Source organism: Idiotropiscis lumnitzeri, chromosome 16, assembly GCF_059441095.1.
Source record: "Idiotropiscis lumnitzeri isolate Australia: NSW breed Sydney's pygmy pipehorse chromosome 16, RoL_Ilum_1.0, whole genome shotgun sequence".
Lineage (NCBI taxonomy): Eukaryota > Metazoa > Chordata > Actinopteri > Syngnathiformes > Syngnathidae > Idiotropiscis > Idiotropiscis lumnitzeri.
The window spans coordinates 17,346,152-17,371,483 of NC_142406.1; the positions used below are offsets into that span (position 1 = coordinate 17,346,152).

Consider the following 25,332-nt stretch of genomic DNA (forward strand, 5'->3'; position numbering starts at 1 on the left):
AGTCTTTATAATGGGACATTGTCACATCCAAGATGGTCACCACGTTGACACATCTGCTTGGATCGTTGACTTATCCACTGCAGACCCGCCTTTCATCATTCGTCCAATCACAGGGTTGTGTTTACTTCCGGGCGAGACAACGAGCGCAAAGACCCCTCGCTGTGTTGTTGGACGGTCCGTGGTAAAAACAAACGGTAGCGTTTAAAAATGATATTTCATGACGTCTGTTTGAACTCTTTATTTTAGCGCTGATGGCTCTAATGGTACCGCTTGGAATCTACAGCCGATGAACGATCTTTTGAGCCCAAGGCAATGCTAATGTTAGCTTCGCACGTGACGTGCAAGAACACAGACATTATTAAATCGTGTTCGAACCAACGCTGCCTTCCAATCGCAATCAACACTTGAACACACCAGCAATAAAGCATAGGTCACAATTTATTAACGTGACGTCAACTTGCAGCGTTTCTCTAACAGCTGGCGATGGAATCCGGGGGCAATTTCTCTCTTTGTGGAAAAGCAGCTGTATATGAAGTTAATTTGAGTAAGTCTAAAGACTTTTAAGAAAGCTGGAATATAAATTGACGGTTGTATCAATATGTCCCACTGGGTGTACGATTAGCTAATATTTCTGTTTTTCAGGGGATGATTATTATTGGAAGCTGGTGGCAGACTTTGTTGGCCCTCAGACGGGGGAAGGCTTGGATCTGGACAGAGAAATTTGCAAAAACAGGCTTCTGATTCAAAGTGGACTCATGAGGGAAGACAATAACTTCCCGTGGATTTCCGTCGTCGATTGGCTGAAGAGGATTTTCCCAGCTTACCATTCGGCGGACTTTCGGTGCTTGATCGAAAGAGGCATCGCTACCACCTTGAGCTTGGCGGGTGAGGCCAGGCAGACGTTTCTGGATTCGTATGTCAACTTCAACTTTGTGGGCCCCATATGCGATAGCATTGGTGTTGAACGAGAGGACCTTTTAAAGATGAAAGACTTTTCTGAGCGGGCGCAGTCCATTGAGGTCACCAACGGGTTGATCCTGGAGCTGAACAACTTTGTGACAAGGGAGAAAGTTTCCCCCATCAACTTGGTCGCCTGGCTGAGGAACTTCAACCCGGAATACTGCAAAGATGACAAAATTCAAAAAGCGTACAAAGTCCTGAAGGTGAAGATCAAAAAGTTAAAGATGTGCTACCGCAATTCCCAAACCAGAAGTCACAGGCGGAACTTTGTGATGGAGAACTTGCTTCAGTGTCCGTTTGAGCTGGTGAATACAAAAGAGTACCACAAGCCAATTGTCAAAAAGCGCACACAGTCATCTCCTTGCGAAAAGATGATGATCAAGGAGGAATACGACATCTACGAAATCTCCCCCGACAGGGAGCCCGAGAAGAATTCTTCGGTTCGAATCGTCAGGAAACAAGTGTCTGTCTGCAGTGCCAGCGAGAACGCTGAAGGTGCGTCCGACGTGGCCGCAGCGAAAAAGGACGAAGTATTGCCGTCTCTCCTGGACGTGGCCATGTTGTCGGTCCGGAAACTCTCGAGTATACACCACGGGCAAACCAAAAAGTGCAAAAGGATTTCCTGGGACCTGCTCAGAAATCAGTATGCGCTAACCTGCAAGGAGCACCCCACCATGGTGGTGTTTGAGAAAATGCTTCACTCGGTCGGGGAGCAGGTCTCGCTGGCCCCCCCGGTGGTCTTCCTCCACCACAACGCCAATTTCCTGGTGGACGTGCACGACATGGTGGAGCAGCAGATTATGGCTTTCGAAAGCGAGATCACCCAGTCGCGCGGTGACAAGCTGGGCCGGGACGGGAACCCTCTTTTTGAGAATGTGGTCAGCTTCACCGAGAGCGCCACCTCCCGCTTCATCCACATGGCCATGGACATGCTGACCCCTGGCAAGGGGGCTTTGCTGAGCTACAAGAAACACTGGGTGGCCTTCTGCAAGGAGAAGCAAAACCCCTCCCGACTAGTCAGGAAGCCGTCGACGCTGTTCAGCAGCTACTTTGAGGCCGCCGCGGGCCTCATTCACCACCACAACGAGGTTGCGCTCTTCTTCTCCGACATGCTGGCGCTCAACAATGACAAGTGCCCCAACATCCTCATCGAGAGTGTGGTCGCCGACGCCAGTGATTCCGTCATCCAGAGCATTGTGTGTGTTCTCGCCATCATCTACTGCAAAGTGGTGGGCCCCTATTGGCAGCTTCTGAAGAGCACTGGCGAGTACTCCCTCTTCAGCCAGTACCTGCTCTGCCTCTACCAGAAGTTCCTGGAATGGGCCAAAGACCCCTCATCTCTGATGGTGCCCGAGAAGGTCACCAACGTCTTCCTGCAGTTCGCACTGCACGATAAGATCTACACCGGCGTGTACCAATACTGTGACGAGTTGCACACCAATAGGGACCTCATCAGGGTCTGCTTGAAGAGGATGATCAAGGTGATTGCCGGCGCCGCTGAGGAGCACCTGACTGACTTTCTTCCGGGCGGGCGTTACGCTGTCGTGCCGTCGCCCGATTTGAACATTAAGCTGCTGAGCTGCAAGTTCTCCGTCCTGATGGCCGACTATCCCTACAGCTCGCCGCCGGGGCAAAAGGACAAAAAATGCTGCGCGTACTCAGATAGCTCGGAGGATTTGAGTTCATCTGAATCTGAAAACCATTCTGGCGAGCCAACGCCCATCTCCGACAGCGGGGAGTATTCGGTGAAAGGTCGGGGACGGCAGAAGGTGGTCAAACGTCCGGCCATTAGGCCTGTCGTCTCGGAGTGCATGGACCTGGATTACATCACCGCCACCGTGGATAGGAATGGGGGGCCGTGCCGCACCCAGCAGGACGTGGACAAGCTGCTGCTGCGCTTGGCCGACCGTGACAGGCAGACCAAGTCCGAGGCCGTCCGCTGCGAGATTGCCTACCAGAAAATGGTGCTGCACAACACGGACCCCATCCTCAACTCGAATTTCCGCACCACCACTGACATGACGATGAAGCTGAAGCTGGCGCTGCCCCGCCTCAAGCCGGGCTACTCGATCGTTTTGGCCCCCCGGAAGACTGCGGTGATGAAGCGCGTGCGTCCGAGCGTGGCGGACACCTTGAGCGGCCATCCCAAACCCGAAGGAAAACAACAAGTGTAATGTTGTCAAACAATTAGGAGCATTCATTCGCAAAGCATAATTATAGCCAAATGACCCAGTTTTTTACGCAAATGTAAATATAATTATCATGTATTTTTTCACAGCTAGTCGTTTCTGGGTCACCTTACTGATTATGAACTTATTTTGCAGCGTCTGGGCTCGTGCTGCACCGCGAGGTGGGCTGCGCATGTTGGGGGACTAAAGCTGTGTCCACAAATGTAGCACCTGTTCAGCCCCTCCTGCGTTCAATTTAATATTCTAAAATGTATGTCGCCCCGGCAGAGAACAAATCCTGGTGCCTTCCATCCCTGTGCCGCGTTCATTGTTTTTTTGTTTTTTTTTAAACATGCTGTCAGCACAGCCTGCGCTAGGGCTGGGCGATATGACCTCAAATCAATATCGCGAGAAATCGAGCAATTTTACCTCGATAACGATAAATGCACGATAAATTCCCACGTGGACTAAAATCAAAATAAATGCAGGAATTGCATATTGACTGTTTTTTTTATTGACCAACTGGTACACTTTACTTTCAATGAAAAATAAAAGTACAAAAATCATTTGTATGAACATTCCAAATAGCTTGCTTTGCATGACTTGAACAATGTCACAAAGAAAAAGGGTACCTCTTGCAAAATCTTTTTCTGCAAATGGATTGCGCCAAGATGCTCTCATGATGTAAATAATGGCAAATAAAAAAATGCTAAATAAAATGAAATAAAATGTCAATACAAGCCAAAATGTGCCGTCTCGAGTACTCTGGTGCGCAGTCGCCACTTGTCGTCTATGTAATGCACAGTCAGGCTCAATCAGGGATCCATGTTGCGACCCGACCACAAGTCGGATGTAGATGCAAAATGCTTGACATGTCTAAGCTCCCGGCCCGATGTAGTCCATATCGGGAAATACGGCTTTCATGAAGCGTTTAAATCCTGTGCGCGCCACTGGAACTAGAGGAGCTTTATCTTTAGCTATGTGCTAGGCTATCGCGTCCACCTCTGAGACGTTCTCTCGTTTGGTGTTGCCTCCGTTCATGGGCTGTTGTCACTGGTCGAACCTTGCTTCTCACTCTGAACTTTCAGCACAGCATGGTTGTGTTGTGGGTGGTGAGAAAGCTTCTGGATTTGAATCGCCAGCAACGAGAGCGACGTCTGTTTTCTTTCTCGATCAGACGGGTGGAGTCACGTGACTAGAGGCGCTGTAGCGGTCTTAAAGGGGCATGAACATTGCCGCAGACAGAAAAGGCTTTTCTTTTTTATTTTTTTATTCACCAAATTTACCGACATGGGCAAAATGATTTCGGTCATTGTAATAAATTTCGGTAACGGTAAATTTTCGGTTTATCGCCCACCCCTAGCCTGCGCGACAACTGAATTGATCATGAGTTTTTTCCGAAAGCATAAAAACAAATGTAAGTTTCTGCATTTTTTGTCAGTCTCAATCTTTGGAGTCCCAAGTGCACCATCAATGTGCGTTTAAGCAATAGGAGTGTTTGTTTTGGGTTTTGGAAGGTCATTAAGTTGGATCGCAAGCTACTATCCAGGTCGCTTGAGGTCATTCTTATAATAATATTTAGATCAGCAAACAGAATGACAAATTTAAGCAAATTCTTTCAACATCAGGTTGAAATGTGTCAAACGGGCAAGATTTTCGAGGAAACATCAGCGAAATGTATCGTCAAATCATCCGCCCTGTTTAGTTATATCATTGCAGTAAAACGAACGCACCCTTCTCCAAGGGTTACGAGGCAGACTGATGCTTTCAAGGCTCATAAATATATTGGATACATCTCCACTTACAGAAAAAGGGAAGGAAACACGGTCACTTATTATATATATTTATGGTCAGCAGTGTGTTTAGTGAGCTAGGAATTGTGTATAATATTTGTACATCTTAATGCATGCATAATAACTTTTGACGCAGACTCAAACGCGTTGATAAGCAAGGTACCACATTTTTACGTAGAGGACTTGAAGGCATCTCAAGGGGCGGGAACTCGTTGGCAAATGTCCACCATTGCTTCAACTCGAACGCGGCTTTCGGAGCGCAGGTTTACTGCCGATTCCTTTCCAGAAGCCCGAAGCAAGCCTAAGCCCCTCACCGGTTTGTTCTCCGCGGTTCCGTCTCCGTTCCTTGGGCCGAAGTCGGCGGCGTCATGTCGGCCGGCTGGTGGAGCAGCAATGCGGTGACCCACGGCCTCATGGCGCTGTTCGCTATGGGCTCGTGGATTTCCGTCAACAGTTTGTGGGTCGAGCTCCCCGTCATCGTCAGCGTGCTGCCCGAAGGTCAGTGGCCGCCTCTTGGCGCTCCCTCTTCGGCCACCCGCAAGACTTTGTTCGCCGGTTGACTTGATAGGTAATCATTCAAGCTAGCCATTAGCCAGCTAGCGTGTCACAGTGACCTCATCATTCGGTTTTGCTTTTAAATGACACCAAAGTAGCACATTGCGGTTCTGGTAATAATCGATAGACACGCTACATGTATACGAAATCACGGAGATAGTTATTGTAATAAATTCAGACCAAAAACAATACTAGTTTGTACAAATATGTATCATATGACTTAATTCACATGCAATGACGTCATAGCCAGCAGTTCCGCTTGACATTTCGCATCTCAAGTGACATTTTTTTTCCCAGGAAGCTGCTTGCTTTATTTATGACACTTATAATGCATATTAATTACCTAACTTATGTAAAGTGCGAATTTTTATTGTTTTCCTGAAAATTATTTTGCTGAGTAACGTCAAATGTTGCGCATTCCTGTTTCAAATTTTTGTCTATTAGAAGTTGGTACTCTTTATTTTCAACACAAATATAAATCAGAAGTAACTCCCCAGTAGTCTTTTTTCATTGTGTACCGACTGGAGTCCTTTTTGACAGATATTTGAGTTATATTTGTCTAAATTAAGTGCACTAAAAATGGCTTGAATGACCTTAAGTGAATAAAACCTGAACTATTTGGGGTAAAAAGCAGGAAAGATTTCATCGCAAGGTATGTGGTGGCCTGACACAATGCCGGACTCGTCATGGGCCACCATTAATTTAGCACCGTGTTACTTGAGTACAATATTACTTGAGTGCAATTTTTATTGTTGGTTGTATTATGACGATGTAAAAAAAAAAAATGTTTTGTTGCAGGTTGGAATTTGCCAGCCTACCTCTCAGTCCTGATCGCGTTGGGCAATGTCGGTCCGGTGGCGGTGACCGTGACGCACCACTGCGCACCAGGGCGCCTCAACGAGCGCCTGCTCATCCACTGCATCCAGGCACTGGCGGTGGTGGCGTCGGCGCTGCTCGCCGTCTTGTGGGCACGCACGACGGTGGTGGCGGGGCAGCTGCACTCGCTGCCCTTCCTGCTCCTCACGTTTGTGCTGTCGCTGGTGTGCTGCACGTCCAACGTCACCTTCCTGCCCTTCATGTTCCGCTACCCGCCGCAGTACATCCGCACCTTCTTCATCGGGCAGGGCCTGAGCGCGTTGTTCCCGTGCGTGGTGGCGCTGGGCCAGGGGGTGGGCCAGCTGCAGTGCCCCGTGGTCAACGGCACCGTGCAGCCGCTCTATCTCAAGGAGAACTTCCCGGCGCAGAACTTCTTCTGGTTCTTGTTTGTCATGCTGTTGGTTTCTGCGCTGAGCTTCAAGGCTTTGACGTGCCGGCCGACGGCGTCGGGAGAAGCCTCCCCGCCCCCCTCCGACGACCCACACGGTTCTTACGCAAATCTTGAAAGTATGGAGAAATCTGGAATTTGAGTTTGCATTTTTATGTACAAATTGAAGATATTTATATTTCCAAGGCTGTGCCTGCTCGAATTAATAGGACTCATTTTGTTTGCTGGCTAAAATGAAGAGTTTAAATTACAAATATGCAATCATTCTTTGACTTACTGGTGTCCCAACGTCAAGTCTTTCATCCTTTCAAATGAGTTTTCTAACCTTACTCTTAAATATGGTTTCATCTGAGCAAATGGGGTGAAGACTTCTGCTAACAACCCAGACGAAACTTGGCTCCTCCCCCACATACAAAGATCTTAAACAGTTTCAATTCTGGTTGGTAAAAAGTATGCAATTTTGCCATTTTCAATTTGTAGCAACAACTAAGGACGGCGATGTGACGCGCTCGCTCAGCAACGGCAGCTCGCCGTCCTCCCGGCCGGAGGTGCGTCAAGAGGAGGCGGCGTCGCCACCCGCTGCGACATTTTGGACGCCGCATAACATCTACCTCCTGGCGCTGCTCGCCGTCTCCAACGCGCTCACCAACGGCGTCCTGCCGTCCGTCCAGAGCTTCACCTGTCTGCCCTACAGCGCCATGACCTTCCACCTCTCGGTGGTCCTCGGCAACATCGCCAACCCTCTGGCCTGCTTCCTCGCCATGTTTGTGATCCTGAGGTGCCGCGGGCAGACTTTTGCTCTCGAGCGCATGCTCGGCCACGTTAAGAAACACCTGATTTTGCCCGCGTGTGGACTGTGAGTTAACGTTTTGCATGGCCTTGCAGGTCTTCTACGCGTCTGGGTGTCTTGTCCTTGGCAGGTGGGGTCTTTGCGGCATACCTGTTGGTTGTGGCTTCTCGCAGTCCGTGTCCTCCTCTGCAGGGGATGACTGCTGGCGTCGTCTTAGTGGTGAGTGTTTTTTTTGTTTTGTTTTGACGGCAGTAACTAACCATATTTTCATCGCAGACTTTGTAGTAAGGAATGCCGGCATCTGTGTTGGTGCCGCTACTGCCCGTTTGTGCTCATACTCAGAATCCACCCCCCCCCCTCAAAAAAAAGCTCTGATACTACACCTTGAGATGTGGAGAGACTTAAAGGTCAAATGTTACTCAAGTTGTTCTGCCACAATTTGATAGAAGTTCTCGTTCTCACAAAGTGGTCTTTCTTTCGATGCTCTTTTTCTTTTGGAGTTAATACAGACTCGGTTATTCGTCTCTCCTTTCTTCCTCCGCTTGTCTCCTGTATGTATTTCTCTTCACATGGTGCCCCTGTCGAGTTTAGACTGAGATGCCTGGCGTTACCACCGACATTGAAGTGATGTGTTGTCTGCTTTCCTCTGCAAATAAGTAACCAGCCCGCGCCCGCCTCCCTCTCAGGTGGCTTCCTGGATCTTCTTCACGGGGCTCTTCTCCTACCTGAAGGTGGTGATCGGCACGCTGTTGCACGAGGCGGGCCACGCCGGCCTGCTGTGGTGCGGCATCGCCATCCAAGCCGGCTCGCTGCTGGGCGCGCTCGCCATGTTCCCGCTGGTCAACGTGTACAACATCTTCCAGCGGGGGCAGGACTGCGTCAACGGATGCGATTGAAGCCAGATAAGAGCTTTTTTAATATATATATATATATATTTTTTTTTTTTTATTGCACGTCTCTCGCGCTGGCCGAGGGGCTGTTTCGTGATGTACTGTCACGAGAACCGAACCTGAGCGGTTGTTTACAGTTGGACCACGTGACACGATTTCCTCAGGGACACAAACGAACACACCCACGCCTCCTCATTGAGCCTCCCTTCGATGTGCACTAAGAGTTCTGGCTTTTTGACGTTGGTTTTAATCACCGTTGTTTGTGATTAGTTGTGAAAAGACTGACTTTTGGAGGATTGCTTTGTGAAGCTTTTTTTTCTTTTTTTTTTCTGGAAAAGTGCAAAAGATACGAATCGGTTCTGAATCGGGATCCTGGGTGTGACTTGGACTTCTCGTTGCCTTTTTTCATCAATTGAACTCTTGTTTGCCTTAAAATGTGCGGAACGTGTGTGACATCAATTTTTTGGGGGGTAACTGTTTTGTCGTAGCACCGACTGCTCGTTCCGCTGAAGAAAAAAACAATTGGAATTCTGCCCAAAAAGTGGAACATTCCGTTCAGTGGACCGGAACAAAATGTCCAAACTGGTGTGGAAATGTTTTACGGCCCGAAGAAAACAAGGTTTCAACTTTATGGTCATCATTTTAAAAAGGACGTTTGTTGCAAAAGCGACACTGCTCATGTGCTTTTTTTTTTTGTATCGCTGTTCATCCATGATCTGATCCACTTAGCCACACACACACAAAGGAAACTAGCATTTAAATGTGGGTGTGTAGACTTTTAATATCCAATGGAATCTTCTTGATAAAAAAAAATCAATTTTGTTTTTTTAAATCCTATACCGCAATTATTTTCATAAATGAAGATCCCCGGATTATTAAAATGTTAGTATGTTTGACGATTGATGTAATAAATGTTTTTTTTTTATGAAATGGCAATTGTCACACCGTGTTTTATTTGCGACCGTTTCTCTCAAGGACACTTAATATTGAATCCAATGATTTGCACCTTGCTTTTAACAAGACAACACTCGGATGATGTCGTTCCTCCCGAAGTGGCCGGCGAGCGCTTGTCCCAAGGCAACGAGCGGCGTCCAAAACGACGCTGGCAGGCGGAGGGGTGACATGCGATGCGGCCGGCGTGCACACGCTCTTGAAAACGTTGTGATCAGCAACAATGGGCACGTGTCCCGGCTGGATGAGCGCAAACGCATGCGGACACGCCCACTCGGGGCCAGGAGGGTCTGAATCTCGGACTTTGGGCTTCAGTCAGTCGCTCCGAACGCTCCATCCCGACAACTTGTGAGTATTCTTTTGACTTTGACAGCGCAAATGACGACACTTTTTGAGCTCCTTTAACGCAAACTAAATGGATTCTTTCATTTTTATTGCAGGGAAAACAGCACTTTTGTCTTTTCATTTTATGAACGACTGCAGCCGTGGCCTCGTGGCTTGCACTGACTAGAAGACAAGGCAGTTGTGAAGTAAGAGTTTTCTTTGGCTTGTTGGTTTATTTTTTTTTGTAAATGGGCACAAGTGCATCTGCAACTCGCTGGGGTTGAAGACCACGGGGAGGCAAGAATGTCTCAAGTCCACCCTGGCCAAGTCTGATCCCCTCAAATTCGCAAAGCCTTAATCACAACAAACAATGAGTTCAGTCGTTGTTGTCGTTAACTCAAACTTAACGGCCCCGACACGCGCGCCACCTGTTGTTCTTTGAATGATTTCCACATTCGATTGTTCTTTGCTCCGTCACAGGACCAGACGAGGAGGTAAAGAGTAACTCGCACGAACGACCATTGTGGCAAAGGTGGCATCGTCTTCCTGCTCCAGGTGACACATTAATTCAACTTTTCTCTTTTTTTTTTTTTTTTAATTCCGCTGCCCATGTAAGTTGAACTTCACTGCAGTTGCGCAACACTTGACCGAAGACGTGGACGCATCTTCCAAGAAATTGTGCAAGGCTTTCAAATTTCAAATGAAACTCACCAACTAGCAACGTCCTCTTCCACATCTTTTTGGGCCGACAACGGCGGCAGGTTTAAAAATGGGCGAGTTTAGTTTTCTCAACTCGAGGCCCGAGTGCTCACCATCTTCCCCAAAAGTTTCCCGGCCAATTATCGGAAGCTTTTTTTTCAGCCGGGTTCACAGCAGAACTCGGGCCTCATCCAAATCCTCTCGTGAGCGCGTCCAACACTGAACTTTCTCCCTTGTAGGAAACGACGTCCACCATGTCTGCGCTCACGCATGTGCTGGCGTGCCTCTTCGGCCTGGGCTCCTGGGTGTCCATCAATGGTCTGTGGGTGGAGCTTCCCCTGATGGTCCCCCACATTCCAGAGGGCTGGTACCTCCCCTCATACCTCTCGGTTCTCATCCAGATGGCCAACGTCGGCCCGCTCTTCGTCACCCTGATGCACCGTTTCCGGCCGGGAGCCCTCAGCGAGACGGCGGTGGTTTACGTCATCGTGCTCCTGGGCACGGCGGCCGCTTTCCTCTTGGCTTTCTTCTGGAAGGAGACGCTTGTCGTAGCGGGGACGCCCCGCAGCGTGGCCTTACTCGTGCTCACCTTCTTCCTGGCCGCCGTCGACTGCACCTCCTCGGTGACCTTCCTTCCCTTCATGATGCGCCTCCAGCCGCAGTACCTCGCCACTTACTACATCGGCGAGGGCGCGAGCGGCCTGCTGCCGGCGGCGGTGGCGCTCGTCCAGGGCGTGGGCGTGGTCCGCTGCATCAACGGCACCCGGGACGGAAACGCCAGCGACGCTTTCCCGACGCTTCGGGCCGAGCACCAGCCGGCCAACTTCTCGGCCGAGGTGTTCTTCTTCTTCCTGAGCGCCACGATGCTGGTGTGCCTGCTGGCGTTCGTTCTGCTCAACCATCACCCCGCCGTCGCCGCGGAGAAGACCAAAAGGCGGTACGCCAACGGGGTCGCCGAGAAGAACCGGGTGGAGAAGCGGCCCATGGTGGAGGCGTACAGGCCGCCAAGACCCAAGAGCAGTTTTGGTGTCGGGACGTACGGCCGGCTGCAGGTGTTTTACATCTTTGGGATCCTGGCGTGGACCAACGCTCTGACCAACGCGGTGCTCCCGTCCGTGCAGTCGTACTCGTGCATGCCGTACGGAAACAACGCCTACCACTTGTCCGCCACCATGGCGGCCGTGTCCAATCCTCTGGCCTGCTTCGTCGCCGTGTTTTTTCCGATCAGGTAAGCGATTGTCATCCCGCCCGCTCCCTCGACACCAGCGGTCGGTGCTCGGGGTGTTTTTTTTTTGCAAACGACAATACGATGATCGTGCTCAGTGTTTTAAATTGAACTCACTCTTGGCCAGAGCTTTGTGGCTGATGGGGGCGCTCACGTCGGTGGGCAGCGGCGTGGGGGCTTTTATCATGAGCGTGGCCGCTCTGAGTCCGTGTCCACCGTTGGTGAACGACGTCTGGGGCGTCGTCGTCATGGTGAGTTCAGCGAAGCGTTTGGGAATGGAGCCGACCGTCGTTTGACGCGCCGTTTACGTTCACTGGCACTCGGCAGGTGCTGGCGTGGATGGTGTTCGTCTTCACGCTGTCCTACGTCAAGGTGATGATCGGCGTGATCCTGCGCGACGAGGGCCACGGCGCCCTGGTGTGGTGCGGGGCGGTGGTGCAGCTGGGCTCCCTGCTGGGCGCCGTCGCCATGTTCCCCATGGTCAGCGTGTACAACGTGTTTGCGTCGGGCGACCTTTGCAACACGCGATGTCCGTGAGGGAGCAAAAAGGAACACTGCAAACGTTTTGGGGTTTTTTTTTTTTTTTGTTTCTACCGTTTACATGGCAACATAATTTTGAGCCGACTTGGACAACATTACGTGTGACTGAAAGGAATGAGAATGTTATCCGAATTAGAATGCGTGACATATCGTTGGCGAGAATGTGGAGGGCAAACATTTCGTATTTTTCTTATGGACTCTTTTAGTGATCTAGAATTATTTCCTTCGTTGTTTGTTGCGTAAATTGCAGAGACTGCAGCTGCCCTGTTTGGCAAAATAAATTGGAGAACAATTTGACGTGAATGGTGCCACGTGAGTATGAAAAAATAATTTGATGTGATGTCGGTTCTTAAGGGAGGACATTTATTTCATAATTTCTGAAGCCTTCTTGTAGAAATTGACATTTCACGATGAGTGACGTCATGTGAAGCGTGAGAACATTCAACCACAAACATTCGGATGAAAAGGACAAAACCAGAGGAAAAAAATCCTGGTCATCGTGGCACCGAAAACATCCCCATCTGTCTCATGTTGTGAAGTTAAAAAAAAAAATGACCTGATGAGGACACCGAAGGCACTTGATGGCGATACTTGACCCATTCGCTAAGCATGCTGACGATGCCAGCCGGCTATGACGCGACAAGCGCCCGCCGATGTGCGGAGAGGTAAAGCATGGGGTGCACCACGCTGGCCACCGACAGGAGGCCGATACACACGGGCGTCAACAAGCACCGGAAAAGGCTCGACGAGAGGTCGCTGTGCATCATGGAAGCCACCGGGATGTAGCAGAGCAGCGCCACGCCGCAGGTGGCGGCCACCGTGACGACGGCGCGCCTCTTGGCCGGCCGCGGCGACGCCCCTCCCGGGCCGGCCCTCCGCAGGGTGCTCGCCACGGCGCTGCTGCAGCGATACAGCAACGCCATCATGAGCAGCATGAGGAAGAAGGGCGCGTTCTTCCGGATGGATCGCAAGCCCGGAAACGAGACGTCCAGACTGAGCACCGCCACAACGGCGCTGGGCACGGAAACGAGCCACACGACCGCGGCGCCGAGTTCCCGCAGGCGGTAACGCTCCAGGCCGGGGTAGGCGGTGGGGCGCACCACCGCCACGTAGCGCTCGATGCAGATGAGGCACAGGCTCATGGGGCCGCCGGTCTGCGCGAAGACCAGCAGGAACTTCAGCAGGCGCTCGCGCCTCTCCGGCTGGGAGAGCAGAAAGACCAGGTGGGCGGCGGACAAGGCGTACTGCGAGGTGTGGATGAGCGCCAGGTTGATGTTGAGCACGTCCAGGCGGGCGCGCTTGGACGTGAAGCTGTGCCACAAGAGGCACGCCGCCAGCGGCGGGCCCACCAGCAGGGTCACAATGTCGTTGAGGTACATGAAGGCCGCTTGGAGCGGCAGCATCTTGCACGTGAAGTTGGTTGACTGCATAGCCACGCCCCCTTTGGACCTGCGCGTCGCATTGAGCAGGTAAGTGTTTGACTTGGGAACATTTATTCGCGTGTGTTCAAATTGACAATTGTGGCCACTCCACGACTTTCGAGATCTCCATCCGCCCACCACACTTTTATTGGAGGGCCGCAATTCAACACGGGTAGGAGAGACCCGATCTCCCCCCGACTAACCTCACCTCCCCTTCGGCCTGCCTTCTTGACATAAAGTACACTCACCATGTGCAGGTCGCTTTTGGTATTGCAAATACCGAACCTGGATGGAGTCTTATCGTTTCGACTCGATAAATGAAAGGAGACGTGAATTTAGAAATAAAAAGATTAGAATTGAGCAATTTTGTGAAGTTAGCCCATGTCGAAGTGGCTCCATGACAGTTGCAGCAACACCCGCGAGAAGCAAAATATTGGGAGCGGAACATCGCTGCAAGTAAGAGCTCTCAAAGTTGAGCAGGATTGCAACGTTGCTCACGTCTTGGCTTGCAGTGACCACTTGCGAGATTTACGTCAAATATGAAGCGCTCAAATCCATAGGAATCAGCCGTCTAAATTGGATTTTTTTTTTAATCGCGTGTATCATAAAGTCGAGGACTCGGATTTGTGTGCTTACCAGTTGCTGATGCTTGCTGTCCAGATGGCAAAGTGACGCTTCATTTCCATAAAGGACCAAAAACAGGTGCGCTGCAAAAAAAACAAATGTCACCGCCAGTTTCGTAACATCGTGAGTGTGTGTGTGTGTGTGTGTGTGTGTGTGTGTGTGTGTGTGTGTGTGTGTGTGTGTGTGTGTGTGTGTGTGTGTGTGTGTGTGCATCCGTTTCTCCATGGACTTGCATTCGGGTTAAACGTTTCGGACTTGGAAAAATTACAAATTGAAGCTGCAAATCACGTGTTGATCTTGACTTTTAAAAAAGTAGAAAAATGTGAGTGAAACGTTTTTGTTTTTTTTATCCTGAAGGTGGTATCATTTTGATTCATTTTGCAAGTTTTGAATCCATGTTCTCTTTCACTTGCATATACAGAATGTTTGTTTTTCTTTCTGAAATGAGTTGAATAACAGTTTGGTTTTAAATGTCTTTTGGATTTCCAGAAGTTGTCACCGACAGTATTTCTTTCTCATAGTGACGTTTTCATTTGTGTTGCGTCATGACAGCCAGGTTGCCGTACTTTGTTGCAATGTGATGACGTCACGATTTCCACGGTCAGTCAATGCAGTCATCATGACAGGCCAGCGGGTGGCGCTCGTGTTGCGCAAAGCAGCGTTGAACACGCAAGAAGGTTGGTTTACGTGTACGTGACGTCATTTCTGCAGCTGAATTGGAGTCCGGTGTGCACGGCGGGAATCTAAACGTGCGGGAGCGGCATGATGGCGACCGATCGCAGGTAAGTGAGCACACCCGCAAGCAAACGTTTCTCAAAACGACTTGTTGCACGATTTGGACACTTGAGGGACGTAACAGCGTTTGGGCTTTGAGCACAACACGTCACAATATCAAGTTTTGGAATGGCAGATGACTTTATCGATTGCATCGGGGATGACGTCGACGTGGTATCAGATTCAGAGTCGCTTGATTTATTGATCTTTATTTCTTTTGCAGCAATTTCACATGTTTTTGCTTTGTTTGTTTTTAATGCCGGCCCGCTTTTTTCTTTTTTGCATGTCACACCCGATGGCTTGTACTTGGAATTGAACTATGGTTGTTTTCTTTCTTTGTTTTTTTTACTTCTTGTGTACGGAAGAGGATTAGGGCCAGTGAAGAAAAAACGGTTGGAAGGATTCTGACTTTAAAGTCCGAATTTTGAAAAGTCAGAATCCTTCCAACCGTTTTTTCCTTCATGGCCCTAATCATCTTCCGTAGAACCAGAATATAACAAATAATTGTATTGAATATAAAAGCTGCATGCAATAATCATAATAAAGCATATGAAAGACACATTTAGCCTCACTGATACTTTATTTTTCAATTAGATCTCTGAACTTGTTCACTGTACAAATAGTGGCGTAAAAGTAATTTGCACTTCTTGACTCTTTTTTGTTCATGTTCTCTGAATATTTTTGTTTTTAAAAGTTGCAAAATGACATTTTCTAGTAATATTACCTTTATTTCAAAACGACAACCTCAGATTTTGTATTTATTCTAGTAATGACTGTTTTTAAAATAGACCCCCCCCCCCCCCCCAACAACAAAACCAACACAAAACACAAGTTATCCATCATTGAACCTATTGCATGTTTGGTTTGAGGGGGCCCACATGTGCCCGGACGGGACCCCCCCCCAACGCAGAGAAAAGGGCCCCCTCCAACCTAACACTCCAGATAACAAACTACTTTCCAATTGTCATTCAGACACACGCACACATAATACAACGGGTGAGATTAAAACAAACAAAACAAAAATTCAACAACAAGCCCAGATGCCTTTCATGACATCTCTCTAAGACAAAAGATGAATGGAGTGATTTTTTTTGGGGGGCGGGGGGTCCTTTCACAGCATGCTACCAGCTCACTTTGGTACGTGCAACTAAAATTATATCCAAACACGAATGAATGAATGATGCTGTTATACTAGTATCCCAAAAGTATGTAAAGTTTAGATTTTGAGTATGTCTGGTTGAAGAAACAATTTAGCTCTTCAAACGTACGCATTTTAAAGTGAAAGTTCTGAGAACTTTGGTTTACTTTCCTTGCAGATTCTAAAAAGGTTTCCGGAAACCAAAGTACCCATCACCCGGAACCAGAAGAGAAAGAGGCTTGGCTCTCACACACACTGGAGCGCTTTTGGGACACAAAGAAAAAAAAAAAATGTAACACCAACATTTTGTTTTCATGAATTGAGTATTGCCTTCGGAGGAGTTAAACTGATCCCCGATGGAGAAAGCGTCTCCATCCTCATGTAAAATCTCATTTTGAGCATCCGGCCAGTCTTAAAAAAAAAAAACCCTCTCCCCTCCCGACCGTCTCCTGCCGTCTCAAAAGTCCCATCATAGCTCGTCGTGCGAGGCGGCTTCGTCGGCTTTCAGCCTGAATTCGGCGGCGGTGATTTGGCCGTCGCTGTTGCGATCCTGATTATTGAACATGTTGTCGATGATGCGCTGCGGGTCGAAACCGGGCGCCAGGCGGCCTCTGCCTTCGCTCACCTGCTGCAGGATGTACTTGCTGAACTGTTACGACAAAATGGGCCGATCAGCAAAAGGCCGCTTGAAAACAAAATGTCCGCCTTTGCGCTGACGTACCTCGGCCGGTTCCACCCGCTCGTTCTTGTCCGTGTCCATTTCGGTGAAGAGGTCCCCGCTCACCTCCTCGTTCCAGACGAACATGTAGCCTTCTGGGAGTCCTTCTTCCATTTCCATCAACTCAATGTCGAATACCAGAACCGCACTGCCCGGAACCTCGTCAACTAGAAACAAGTTTGCGCTTAGCTTGGCTTTAACGTAATTTGCCGCGTGTGTGCGTGTGACTCACCAACTCCTTCTTCTCCGTAGCCGAGGTGCGGCGGAACAATGAGGTGCCTCCGCTCGCCCACGCACATTCCCAGCAGCCCGTCTTCCATCCCGGGGACCACCTGATGGGCGCCCAGGACGATGTTGTAAGTCTTCCCGTAATTGTGCCTTCCATCACAGACAGACAAATGCAGCAACGGTTCAAAGACACGATCGGCAAACGCAGCAACATTTTACACTCGAGTTTTTTTTTTTTTTTTGGGGAACCTAACTCACGTGGAGTCGATGCGGCTTCCATCCATGAGCGTGACGTTGTAGTGATACTTGACAAAGTCGCCCTTCTTGGTCAGCTTCTCACAAGTGTCGGGCTTGCCGGTGACCGTCACGGTGGCGCGGTCCGACGGGTTGTGGAAGTCGATGATGTGCACGTGGAAAACCAGCACGGCAGACCCGGGGATCTTGGAGCCGGTGCCCTGCTCGCCGTAGCCCAAATGCGGCGGGATGGTGATGGTGCGCCGCTCGCCCACGCACACGCCGATCAGTCCCTCGTCCATGCCGGCGATGACGTAGCCACGCCCCACGTAGGTGTCGTACGTGCGGTTGCGAGAGTAGCTGCGGCGGGAAGACAAAAAGGAAGAATGACCTGCGTGACTTTTTGGGGAACGGAAGCATGTCGACATTTGCTCGGAAAAGAAAATCAAATGGGTCACTTGAAATGAACATTGTTGCTATTCGAGGCCCATTGGAAAAGGAACATTTAGCGTCGCTAGTTATGCTTTAGTTGGAGCAAGCAATTATTCGAAGACTGCAGCAAAACGTGCTGCTAATTCATCTGACAAAAACGCCCAGGCATCTGTTTTTCCGGTTGAAAAATGATTCATTTGACATCTTACATGGACTGCATTATACTGCCACCCAGTGGCCAAGGTGGGCACAATGAACGGGATTTGTTTTTTGTTTTACATTCTATTTCATTGTTACTCCATTTGTATAATATTGCACTCATTTTTCTATTCAATTTTTTCTTTCTTTTGTGTCACATCTGTTTGACAAAAGCAATCATTTAAATATGTAGAATGCACCACAGGATTTTCCCTGAACTCATTTTCATTTTCATGTCACCGTTCAACATGAAATGACCAAATTCCTTTTTTTTTTTTCCTTCTCTCGACTGTTAGATGAACGCTTCCATCCTCGGGAACGTGCGCCGCAGCAGCTTTCCCTCACCTGGAGTCGAAGAAGGTGCCGTCGAGGAGGCTTCCGTTGTAGTGGTAGCGCACAAAGTCTCCCGCCACCGATTTGCGGGCGCACGGCTCGGGCACCTGCTGGTTGCTGACGACGATGCCGTCTCGGGGGTTGTGCAGATCCAGCAGGACCACGTCAAACACCAGGGAGGCCTGACCCGGGATGTCGCTACCTGAAGGTACACGTTTGGTTTCAACAGGATACAGAAAGAAAAAAAGTTGTTGTTTTTTTTCCCCTCACCGTCTCCGTTGTCGCCGTATCCGAGCGCCGGCGGCATGGTGATGATGCGCCTCTCGCCCACGCACATCCCCAGCAGGCCCTGATCCATGCCGGCGATCAGCCAGCCGATGCCCACGTAAGTGTCGTACGTCCGCATGCGGGTGTGGCTGGCGGCACAGCGGAGGTTGCGCAATTTGGTCAACAAAAGTCGCAAAGTGTCCATTTTGGCACGACAAATTGCAAAGTGGATTGATTTTGTTGTCGAATCCAACCCCGTCCTGACAGTTCCACGAAACGTAATGGCAGGTCCTTCTCAGACCATCTTTCTAACTCAACTCAATTCAATTAGGAGCGAGAAGAACGTCGCTTGCCACAAACAAACTGTGGCTAAATACAGCTCAGAAGGCCTCAACTTGTGTTGCTCTCTTTCTTCCAACGTGGCCGGCGCGGAAAGGTTGAGCATTATCTTGCTCGGCCACCAGAGGGCGCTACTGAGTCACAAGGATGCAATCTTCTTCCTACTTCCACCTTCTAGCAAACAAGCAACATGACTGAGGCGTCATTGTTTGTCATCTTTTCATCAACTTCAACGCCCTCATAACCAGAACGTCGGATGTACCTGGAGTCAAAAAGCGTCCCGTCCAGCAACGTGCCGTTGTAGTGGTAGCGCACAAAGTCGGACACCTCCACCTTGCGGGAGCAGACGGCGGGCGTGTGGTAGGTGTTGATCTGCACGCCATCATCGGGGTTCCACACGTCCAGTAGCAACACATCGAAATGGAGGATGGCGTCCGCCGGGACGAGATCGCCTGAGAGATGCACAAACGTCGCAAAAGCGGAAATCTGCTTTCAAATTCGAGCCGTGGCCTGAAACTTTGGTTTGCAACCCTGACGACAAGAAAACCCGAAATTGAAAATAAATCTCTGCTTGGGCGGCCGATCACGAAAGCTTGAAAGCTTCATTTGAGCCACCGAACGTGCCGAGAAATCCACAAAACTTGCCTGCAAACCCGACTTGCTTAAAACGACAATACAAGTTCATAAAAACAATTGAAAAAGATGCGACTGCGTGTGTGGAACGCTTGCATTCTAATATCATTGCAGTAAAGATTAAGATATTACTTGTTATTAAAATATGAGGGTGGGCACAGGACTTTAAAAAAAATGCATATCTTATCTATATTAAAGGGGGAAGTCAACCCAACAATTTCCTTTACGAGAATATTTTGAATGCAGGCCGACTAGTCGAAACAGGAAAAAAATAAACATTCGGCCCGAGCAATAAGTGGAAAAGGATTGAAACGAGAAACGTTTTTGGTTTGGCCCGGCCGGTGCGTCGATGCAAAATTGCAAATGACATGCACGGCAAACGTAGGTGTGGAACGCACCGTATCCCTTCTTGCCATAGGCGAGTTGCGGCGGGATTTTGACCAGCCGGCGCTCGTTGACGCACATGCCCACCAGCGCTTTGTCCATGCCCTGGATCAGCTGACCCTTGCCCACGAACACGTTGTAGGTGCTGCCCCGGTCGTAACTGCAACACAAAATGACACAATTGCTGTCGTCATTTAGACATGACAATACAAGGCCACTTTGTGTTCACATTAGCAAAACCAGATCCATTTATTTCTTGGAATTTCAATTGAGGAGGCAGTCAATTTTGTCTTTAGTCCTCTTTGAGGATGGAAGCACCTCAGGCAGTGCGGGACCAAGTGGGCCACAACCACATTATGTTCACAATGTGAAACTGACCGCTCAGAAAGTGTTCCCAATAATAATCTAATGGTCCAGATTCGGCATTTATTCTCCTTTCAAGTTCTATTTCTTGAGCATGTGTGCCCCCCTGCACAGCTCAGACATGTTGCATGCGTGGCTCTCGGTACCAACCCACAAGCCTAAAGAAATTCTTCGGGTGGACCAAGTGCGCGTGCGCGCGCGAAGCTCACCTGGAGTCGAACTTCTTGCCGTCCGGGAACATGCCGTTGTAATGGTACCGGACGTAGTCACCCACTTTAACGGCGCGCGTGCACTTCTCGGGCACGAAAGTGTTCTCGATCACGATGTCATCTAGCGGAACCAGGGGCGCGCTGCATGCAGCCAGCGCCACCAGAACCGCCAAACACCCGAAAGCATAAACGCCTCGCTGCATTTTCTTTTTTCGTGTGGGGCGACTTAGTCGAGATGCTCAAACGTTCTGATTCGCTTCTCTTTGCTTTCTTCGTTGCAGTCTGCGCCGAGTTGGGCCAAAGTTCTGCCTTCCCGGTCCCTGCTCTTTAAGAACCCGCAGTCAAGTTAGATCTCCCGGATGGAACATCCGGTTTAGCGACCAAAATGAAAGCTAACAATTTCAATTTTAACAGCCTCGTGATGAATGCAACGTATTAAAATCCATAGATTGGCGTAAAATGGTTGTATCGCGAGTTGCAATCGAACAGAATGCAACGTTTTAGCTACTTTCGTGTGATTTGTTTTCTACTACTTCCGTTTTTAGCTTCGCTTGGTCTACGAAAGCTTGACAAATAACACTTGAATGGGCCACTTTTTTGTTCCGTCTCGCGCATGCGCAGTGCATCTTCGGCAAAGTGTCAACGTGGTAGGGGTCTCCACTTACGTACGTTCCGTGTTTACGACGCTTTTACTCCACTGTAATCATTTGAAGGTGAAAAGCTGCGCGTTTGTGTGGTTTAATGCGTGACAGCGTAATGTTTGGGGGCGTCTTGGAACTTTTTGGTTCGGGAATGTGCGGCGAGAAAAGTTTCGACGTGGCAGTGGGAAGGACAAACGTGTAGTGGCAAATATGCTCGCCAATGTGCAAAAACAAATCAAATTCGAGTAATACCCTCTTGATGGCTGTTAATTGTGCTTTCAAATATTAACTACTCCTACTAATAGAAATAATTTTAAACCAAATTAAAAGTTGTAATTTGGGAGGGGCAGCTCCACGACCCTCGACTCCTCCTCCGTCTCGGTCGGGCTGCGTTGCCGCGTTGTCGCGTTGCCGCGTTGCCCCTCGCCCCCGCCCCGCCCCCCAACAATACGCAACATGGCCCCCTCCACGCTGGCCCTTTTCGTGCTCGTCTCCGGCCTCGCTTCGGTTCTGGGCCAGTACGAGAAGTACAGTTTTCGAAGCTTCCCCCGCAACGAACTGATGCCGCTGGAGTCGGCCTACAAGTACGCGCTGGACCAGTACACGAGCGAGAAATGGGCCGACACGGTGGACTACTTGGAGGTGTCCCTGCGTCTTTACCGGCTGCTGCGGGACAGCGAGGCCTTCTGCAACCTCAACTGCAGTTCGGTGCGTCGGCAAGACGAGAGCAAGTTCGCCGAGTTTCCTGAGCTGCGAGCCTTCGGCAACGTGCTCCAGAGGGCCCAGTGCCTCAAGCGATGCAAGCAGGGTCTGCCTGCTTTCAGGCAGGCCCTGCCCAGCCGGGAGACTTTGGACGAGTTCGAGAGGAGAGAGCCCTACCGGTTCTTGCAGTACGCTTACTTCAAGGTGAGCTAACGCTCCAAATGGGCCAAAAACACTTTTGTTGCTTTTATTTTTTTTTTAGGGTGGAGGGTGGACAATTCAAGTTCTGGAATCTGGGCGCTGACCTTTCTGACATTCGGGGGGGGGGGGGGGAACATGCTCATTAGGTTAATTAAGTTGCATAATAATGGCACTTGGGTGTGGAGGACGCAATCATTTTCCTGAAGAAAAAGCGCCAACTCCCTTTTTAATATCAGGCTTGCTTTCGCCACACGTTTTCGTGCATCTTGTGATGACAGACGACACGCCGCGGCAATTTGATATTTGTGGAACGCGACACGTGCAACTTGATTTGCGGCTTGTCTTCCACCAGACGGACAGGCTGGCCAAGGCCGTGTCGGCTTCGCACACGTTCCTGCTCAAGCATCCCGACGACGAGATGATGCAGAAGAACATGGCCTATTACATGAGCCTGCCGGGGGCCGACGAGCACCTCAAAGACTTGGAGACCAAATCCTACGAGGTTTGGCCTCCACGTGCTCACGTCGCATCGGCTTTGTCGTGGCATCCTAACCGATGTTTGTTTTTGAAGACGCTGTTTGTTCGCGCCGTGCGGGCGTACAACGGCGACAACTTCCGCACGTCGGTGTCCGACATGGAGCTGGCGCTGCGAGACTTCTTTAAGGTCTACGACGAGTGCCTGGCCGCGTCTGAGGGCCCGAGGGACGTCAAGGAATTCAAAGACTTCTACCTCAACATCGCCGGTCAGTGCGTTGCGCTTCTGGAGCGGTCCCAATACTTTTGATATGCGCACCACACGCTCTCATTCGCTGCAAAATGGTCCGCTTTGGCCTCGTGACATCATCAATCACGCCGCCACGTTCTGATCTTGCCGTTTCTGCAAAGCATTTTGGGCGGAGCCTCGCTGGCCAAACCGGATCTTTTGATTGCGCCACTGAAATGATCCTCGCATAATTGCACTTGTTGCTTCATTCATCATCAACGTCTGCGTCTCATGTGGCTTCAACGACCAAAATACGCAACCGCACAAAAAACGTGTTTAGCGCTTCACCAAATTGCGCTCGTCTCATCTTCCCAAACGTCTCGGAGCGACGGACAAAACCATGAACTGGCTAAGCGGGCGAAAATCAAGCTGTGGGCAACTTGCCTTCCCGCCCTGACGAAATGAAGCGATCTTACTTTTGTCTTTCCAGACGGTGTCCCGCCCGATCTTGACGCTTTGTTTTGTTGTCTTCAGATCACTACACAGAAGTGCTGCAAAGAAAAGTGCAGTGCGAGAGCGACCTGACCCCCGTGGTGGGGGGCTTCGTGGTGGACAAGTTTGTGGCCACCATGTACCACTACTTGCAGTTTGCCTACTACAAGCGTGAGTTGCCCGTTTTGCTCGCTGGCATCGAACGCTCGCTCGCTCACGCGTCCGTTTTGCGTCGGCAGTGAACGATCTGAAGAACGCGGTGCCGTGCGCCACCAGCTACCTGCTCTTCGACGCCACAGACGAGGTGATGAACAACAACGTGGTCTACTACAAGTTCCACAAGGACAAGTGGGGTCTCAGCGACGAAGACTTCCTACCGCGAGCGGTCCGTCACACGCCCGAGCACGAGAGCAAAAAAGATTTCTTATTTGATTTTATTTTTGATTATTATTGTCTTTGTGGTTGTGCAGGAGGCGGTGCGCTACTACAACCAGACCAGCATGCAGATGGAGATGTTAGACTTCTCCAGAAAGCATCTGGCCAGCGATGACGAGGTGATTGACTTGTTTTTTGTTCAGTTTTTATACTTGTGATGTTGCAATATCACAATCGTCCACCAGGGGGCAGCAAAGCACAGCTCACGTCAACCATACGTCCTTATGTGACGTCAGCAGGGATTCATTTGAATGCAAAACATTTTCAAAAATATACAAAGCACACTTTTGCTAGTACATTTCAAGCAGTCAATTCAATAAATATATTTTCATCATAATAATAATACCAATAATAATCTAAAATTAACGATTATTATTTTTACAGCACGTCTGTTCTGTATAAACATCCTACGAATAAAAAAAAAAAAATTGAATACTAGTATTTATCACCTTTCAAGAATTAAAAGATTAATTAAAATTTTGTTAATCATCCCAAATAGTATTTAATATTTGTTGTTTCATTATGATTATGATCATTAATCATTTTAAACGATAAATGCAAAATAATCAAATCTAATGAGTTGCTATTATTCATGTGCTTTCTTAAGAAATATTTTTTTTTTCAACGATATTTCTAAAATTCTGTGTTGAAACACAATCCGCTTTTGTTTTGGAATAATGTGAAAATATTTATCTTGTCAAAATCATTTAGTTTCTGCTCGGCGTTATTTTTATCCTTTAGATACAAATATGCCTAATCGACTATCTTTTTGTTTTCTTCACAGGGCGAGGTGGTGGAATTCATGGATGAGTTTCTGGATTAGCAGTATTAACAAAAACACACTCACTCACACACACAAGACAGCATTTATTTATTGAACTTTGTTGTTACAAAAGAACCGTTTCCCTTTTACGGTGGCGTGGGCGGGGCTACAATATTTTTGCTCGCTGTGACATGAATGAATGTGTCCGCTGTGAATTGTTGTACAATAAAAGCCATGCCGAAACATCCGAGACGTCTTCCATGACCCCAAAAGTGAGGGCAGCGCGTCACGAGGCGACTTTGAATCAGAAAGAAGGAAACGCATTCGGTGTGAGGGAGGCTGAGGTCAGCGCGCACACACACACACACACACACACGTGTTGAATCGTGTTTGAACATTGAGTCTCTGTGCAGTTTGTTGCACGCACGTGTTAAAATGTCCACAGCGGAAAATTCCCTCCCGTGTGTGTTTGCTCTTTTGTGACGCTTTAGGAAAAACAGCAGACATGAAAGAGTTGACATTCTTGCTCGCCTCTCTGCTTGATGACAGGCAAATCATATTTTTACCTCCACCAAGGAAGGTGTCGTCAAAGCTTTTTTTAGTGAGCAAACAAATTGGTCAGAGTCGCCGCGCTTGTGAAGTCCGAAATTGTAACGTCGATCCGGTGATGTTATTTTTGGTCCTGCCGTAAATTGCTTGATGTGTTCGTGAGCGCCCAAGGCTGTTTATTAAATTTCCATGCGTGATTACACAAAAAACGGTCAATGAGATCAATTATTCTTATATTTTTTATAATGCGGGCGCCGCAAAGTCCAAATTCACCAAATTTTAATCCATTTGTTTTGTTGAAGAAGGTCGATTGGCACAAACCAGCACGGTCGGTCATCAGAGCCGTTTGCTAGCTAGCGGGCGGCGTTCCACGTGAAGCCACGTGACTTCTC

The 25,332-nt window shown here is 49.0% G+C and overlaps 6 protein-coding genes across 9 annotated transcripts; 4 read left to right on the top strand and 2 right to left on the bottom strand.

Annotated features, from left to right (window-relative positions):
• The first annotated feature begins 10 nt into the window (after nucleotides 1-10).
• Nucleotides 11-4,911, top strand: LOC148321954 (uncharacterized). Its single transcript, XM_088318313.1, has 2 exons — nucleotides 11-194; nucleotides 643-4,911. Exons 1-2 carry the CDS (start codon nucleotides 11-13, stop codon nucleotides 3,132-3,134), a joined length of 2,676 nt encoding a protein of 891 aa, XP_088174439.1. The 3' UTR covers nucleotides 3,135-4,911.
• A 181-nt stretch (nucleotides 4,912-5,092) lies between these two features.
• slc52a2 (solute carrier family 52 member 2) lies at nucleotides 5,093-9,350 on the top strand. The gene is made up of 5 exons (XM_088318123.1): nucleotides 5,093-5,419; nucleotides 6,275-6,859; nucleotides 7,221-7,518; nucleotides 7,626-7,749; nucleotides 8,217-9,350. The coding sequence occupies exons 1-5, from the start codon at nucleotides 5,290-5,292 to the stop codon at nucleotides 8,424-8,426; spliced, it is 1,347 nt and encodes a 448-aa protein (XP_088174249.1). The 5' UTR covers nucleotides 5,093-5,289; the 3' UTR covers nucleotides 8,427-9,350.
• A 30-nt stretch (nucleotides 9,351-9,380) lies between these two features.
• slc52a3-2a (solute carrier family 52 member 3-2a) lies at nucleotides 9,381-12,456 on the top strand. 2 transcript variants are annotated; one of them, XM_088318125.1, is made up of 7 exons: nucleotides 9,381-9,719; nucleotides 9,812-9,901; nucleotides 10,176-10,250; nucleotides 10,634-10,712; nucleotides 10,796-11,622; nucleotides 11,747-11,870; nucleotides 11,947-12,456. In XM_088318125.1, exons 4-7 carry the CDS (start codon nucleotides 10,665-10,667, stop codon nucleotides 12,154-12,156), a joined length of 1,209 nt encoding a protein of 402 aa, XP_088174251.1. In that variant the 5' UTR covers nucleotides 9,381-9,719; nucleotides 9,812-9,901; nucleotides 10,176-10,250; nucleotides 10,634-10,664; the 3' UTR covers nucleotides 12,157-12,456. The 2 variants fall into 2 exon arrangements, with proteins under 2 accessions (XP_088174251.1, XP_088174250.1); XM_088318124.1 differs by having other exon boundaries at nucleotides 10,634-11,622.
• Nucleotides 12,457-12,523: 67 nt separating this feature from the next.
• Nucleotides 12,524-14,408, bottom strand: LOC148321957 (uncharacterized). The gene is made up of 2 exons (XM_088318131.1): nucleotides 14,217-14,408; nucleotides 12,524-13,608 (listed from the first exon to the last, which is right to left on the bottom strand). Exons 1-2 carry the CDS (start codon nucleotides 14,264-14,266, stop codon nucleotides 12,789-12,791), a joined length of 870 nt encoding a protein of 289 aa, XP_088174257.1. The 5' UTR covers nucleotides 14,267-14,408; the 3' UTR covers nucleotides 12,524-12,788.
• A 439-nt stretch (nucleotides 14,409-14,847) lies between these two features.
• crtap (cartilage associated protein) lies at nucleotides 14,848-24,634 on the top strand. Of its 3 annotated transcripts, none has more exons than XM_088318126.1 (11): nucleotides 14,848-14,986; nucleotides 16,295-16,408; nucleotides 17,087-17,190; nucleotides 18,223-18,644; nucleotides 19,044-22,001; nucleotides 22,351-22,500; nucleotides 22,570-22,741; nucleotides 23,236-23,364; nucleotides 23,433-23,578; nucleotides 23,664-23,747; nucleotides 24,413-24,634. In XM_088318126.1, exons 5-11 carry the CDS (start codon nucleotides 21,552-21,554, stop codon nucleotides 24,449-24,451), a joined length of 1,170 nt encoding a protein of 389 aa, XP_088174252.1. In that variant the 5' UTR covers nucleotides 14,848-14,986; nucleotides 16,295-16,408; nucleotides 17,087-17,190; nucleotides 18,223-18,644; nucleotides 19,044-21,551; the 3' UTR covers nucleotides 24,452-24,634. The 3 variants fall into 3 exon arrangements, with proteins under 3 accessions (XP_088174252.1, XP_088174256.1, XP_088174253.1); XM_088318130.1 differs by having other exon boundaries at nucleotides 20,736-22,001; XM_088318127.1 differs by lacking the exon at nucleotides 16,295-16,408 and having other exon boundaries at nucleotides 14,904-14,986.
• On the bottom strand, nucleotides 15,526-20,804 carry fkbp9 (FKBP prolyl isomerase 9). The gene is made up of 9 exons (XM_088318122.1): nucleotides 20,455-20,804; nucleotides 19,897-20,042; nucleotides 19,128-19,317; nucleotides 18,530-18,675; nucleotides 18,272-18,461; nucleotides 17,321-17,656; nucleotides 17,067-17,212; nucleotides 16,838-17,001; nucleotides 15,526-16,765 (listed from the first exon to the last, which is right to left on the bottom strand). The coding sequence occupies exons 1-9, from the start codon at nucleotides 20,655-20,657 to the stop codon at nucleotides 16,586-16,588; spliced, it is 1,701 nt and encodes a 566-aa protein (XP_088174248.1). The 5' UTR covers nucleotides 20,658-20,804; the 3' UTR covers nucleotides 15,526-16,585.
• Nucleotides 24,635-25,332: the final 698 nt, after the last annotated feature.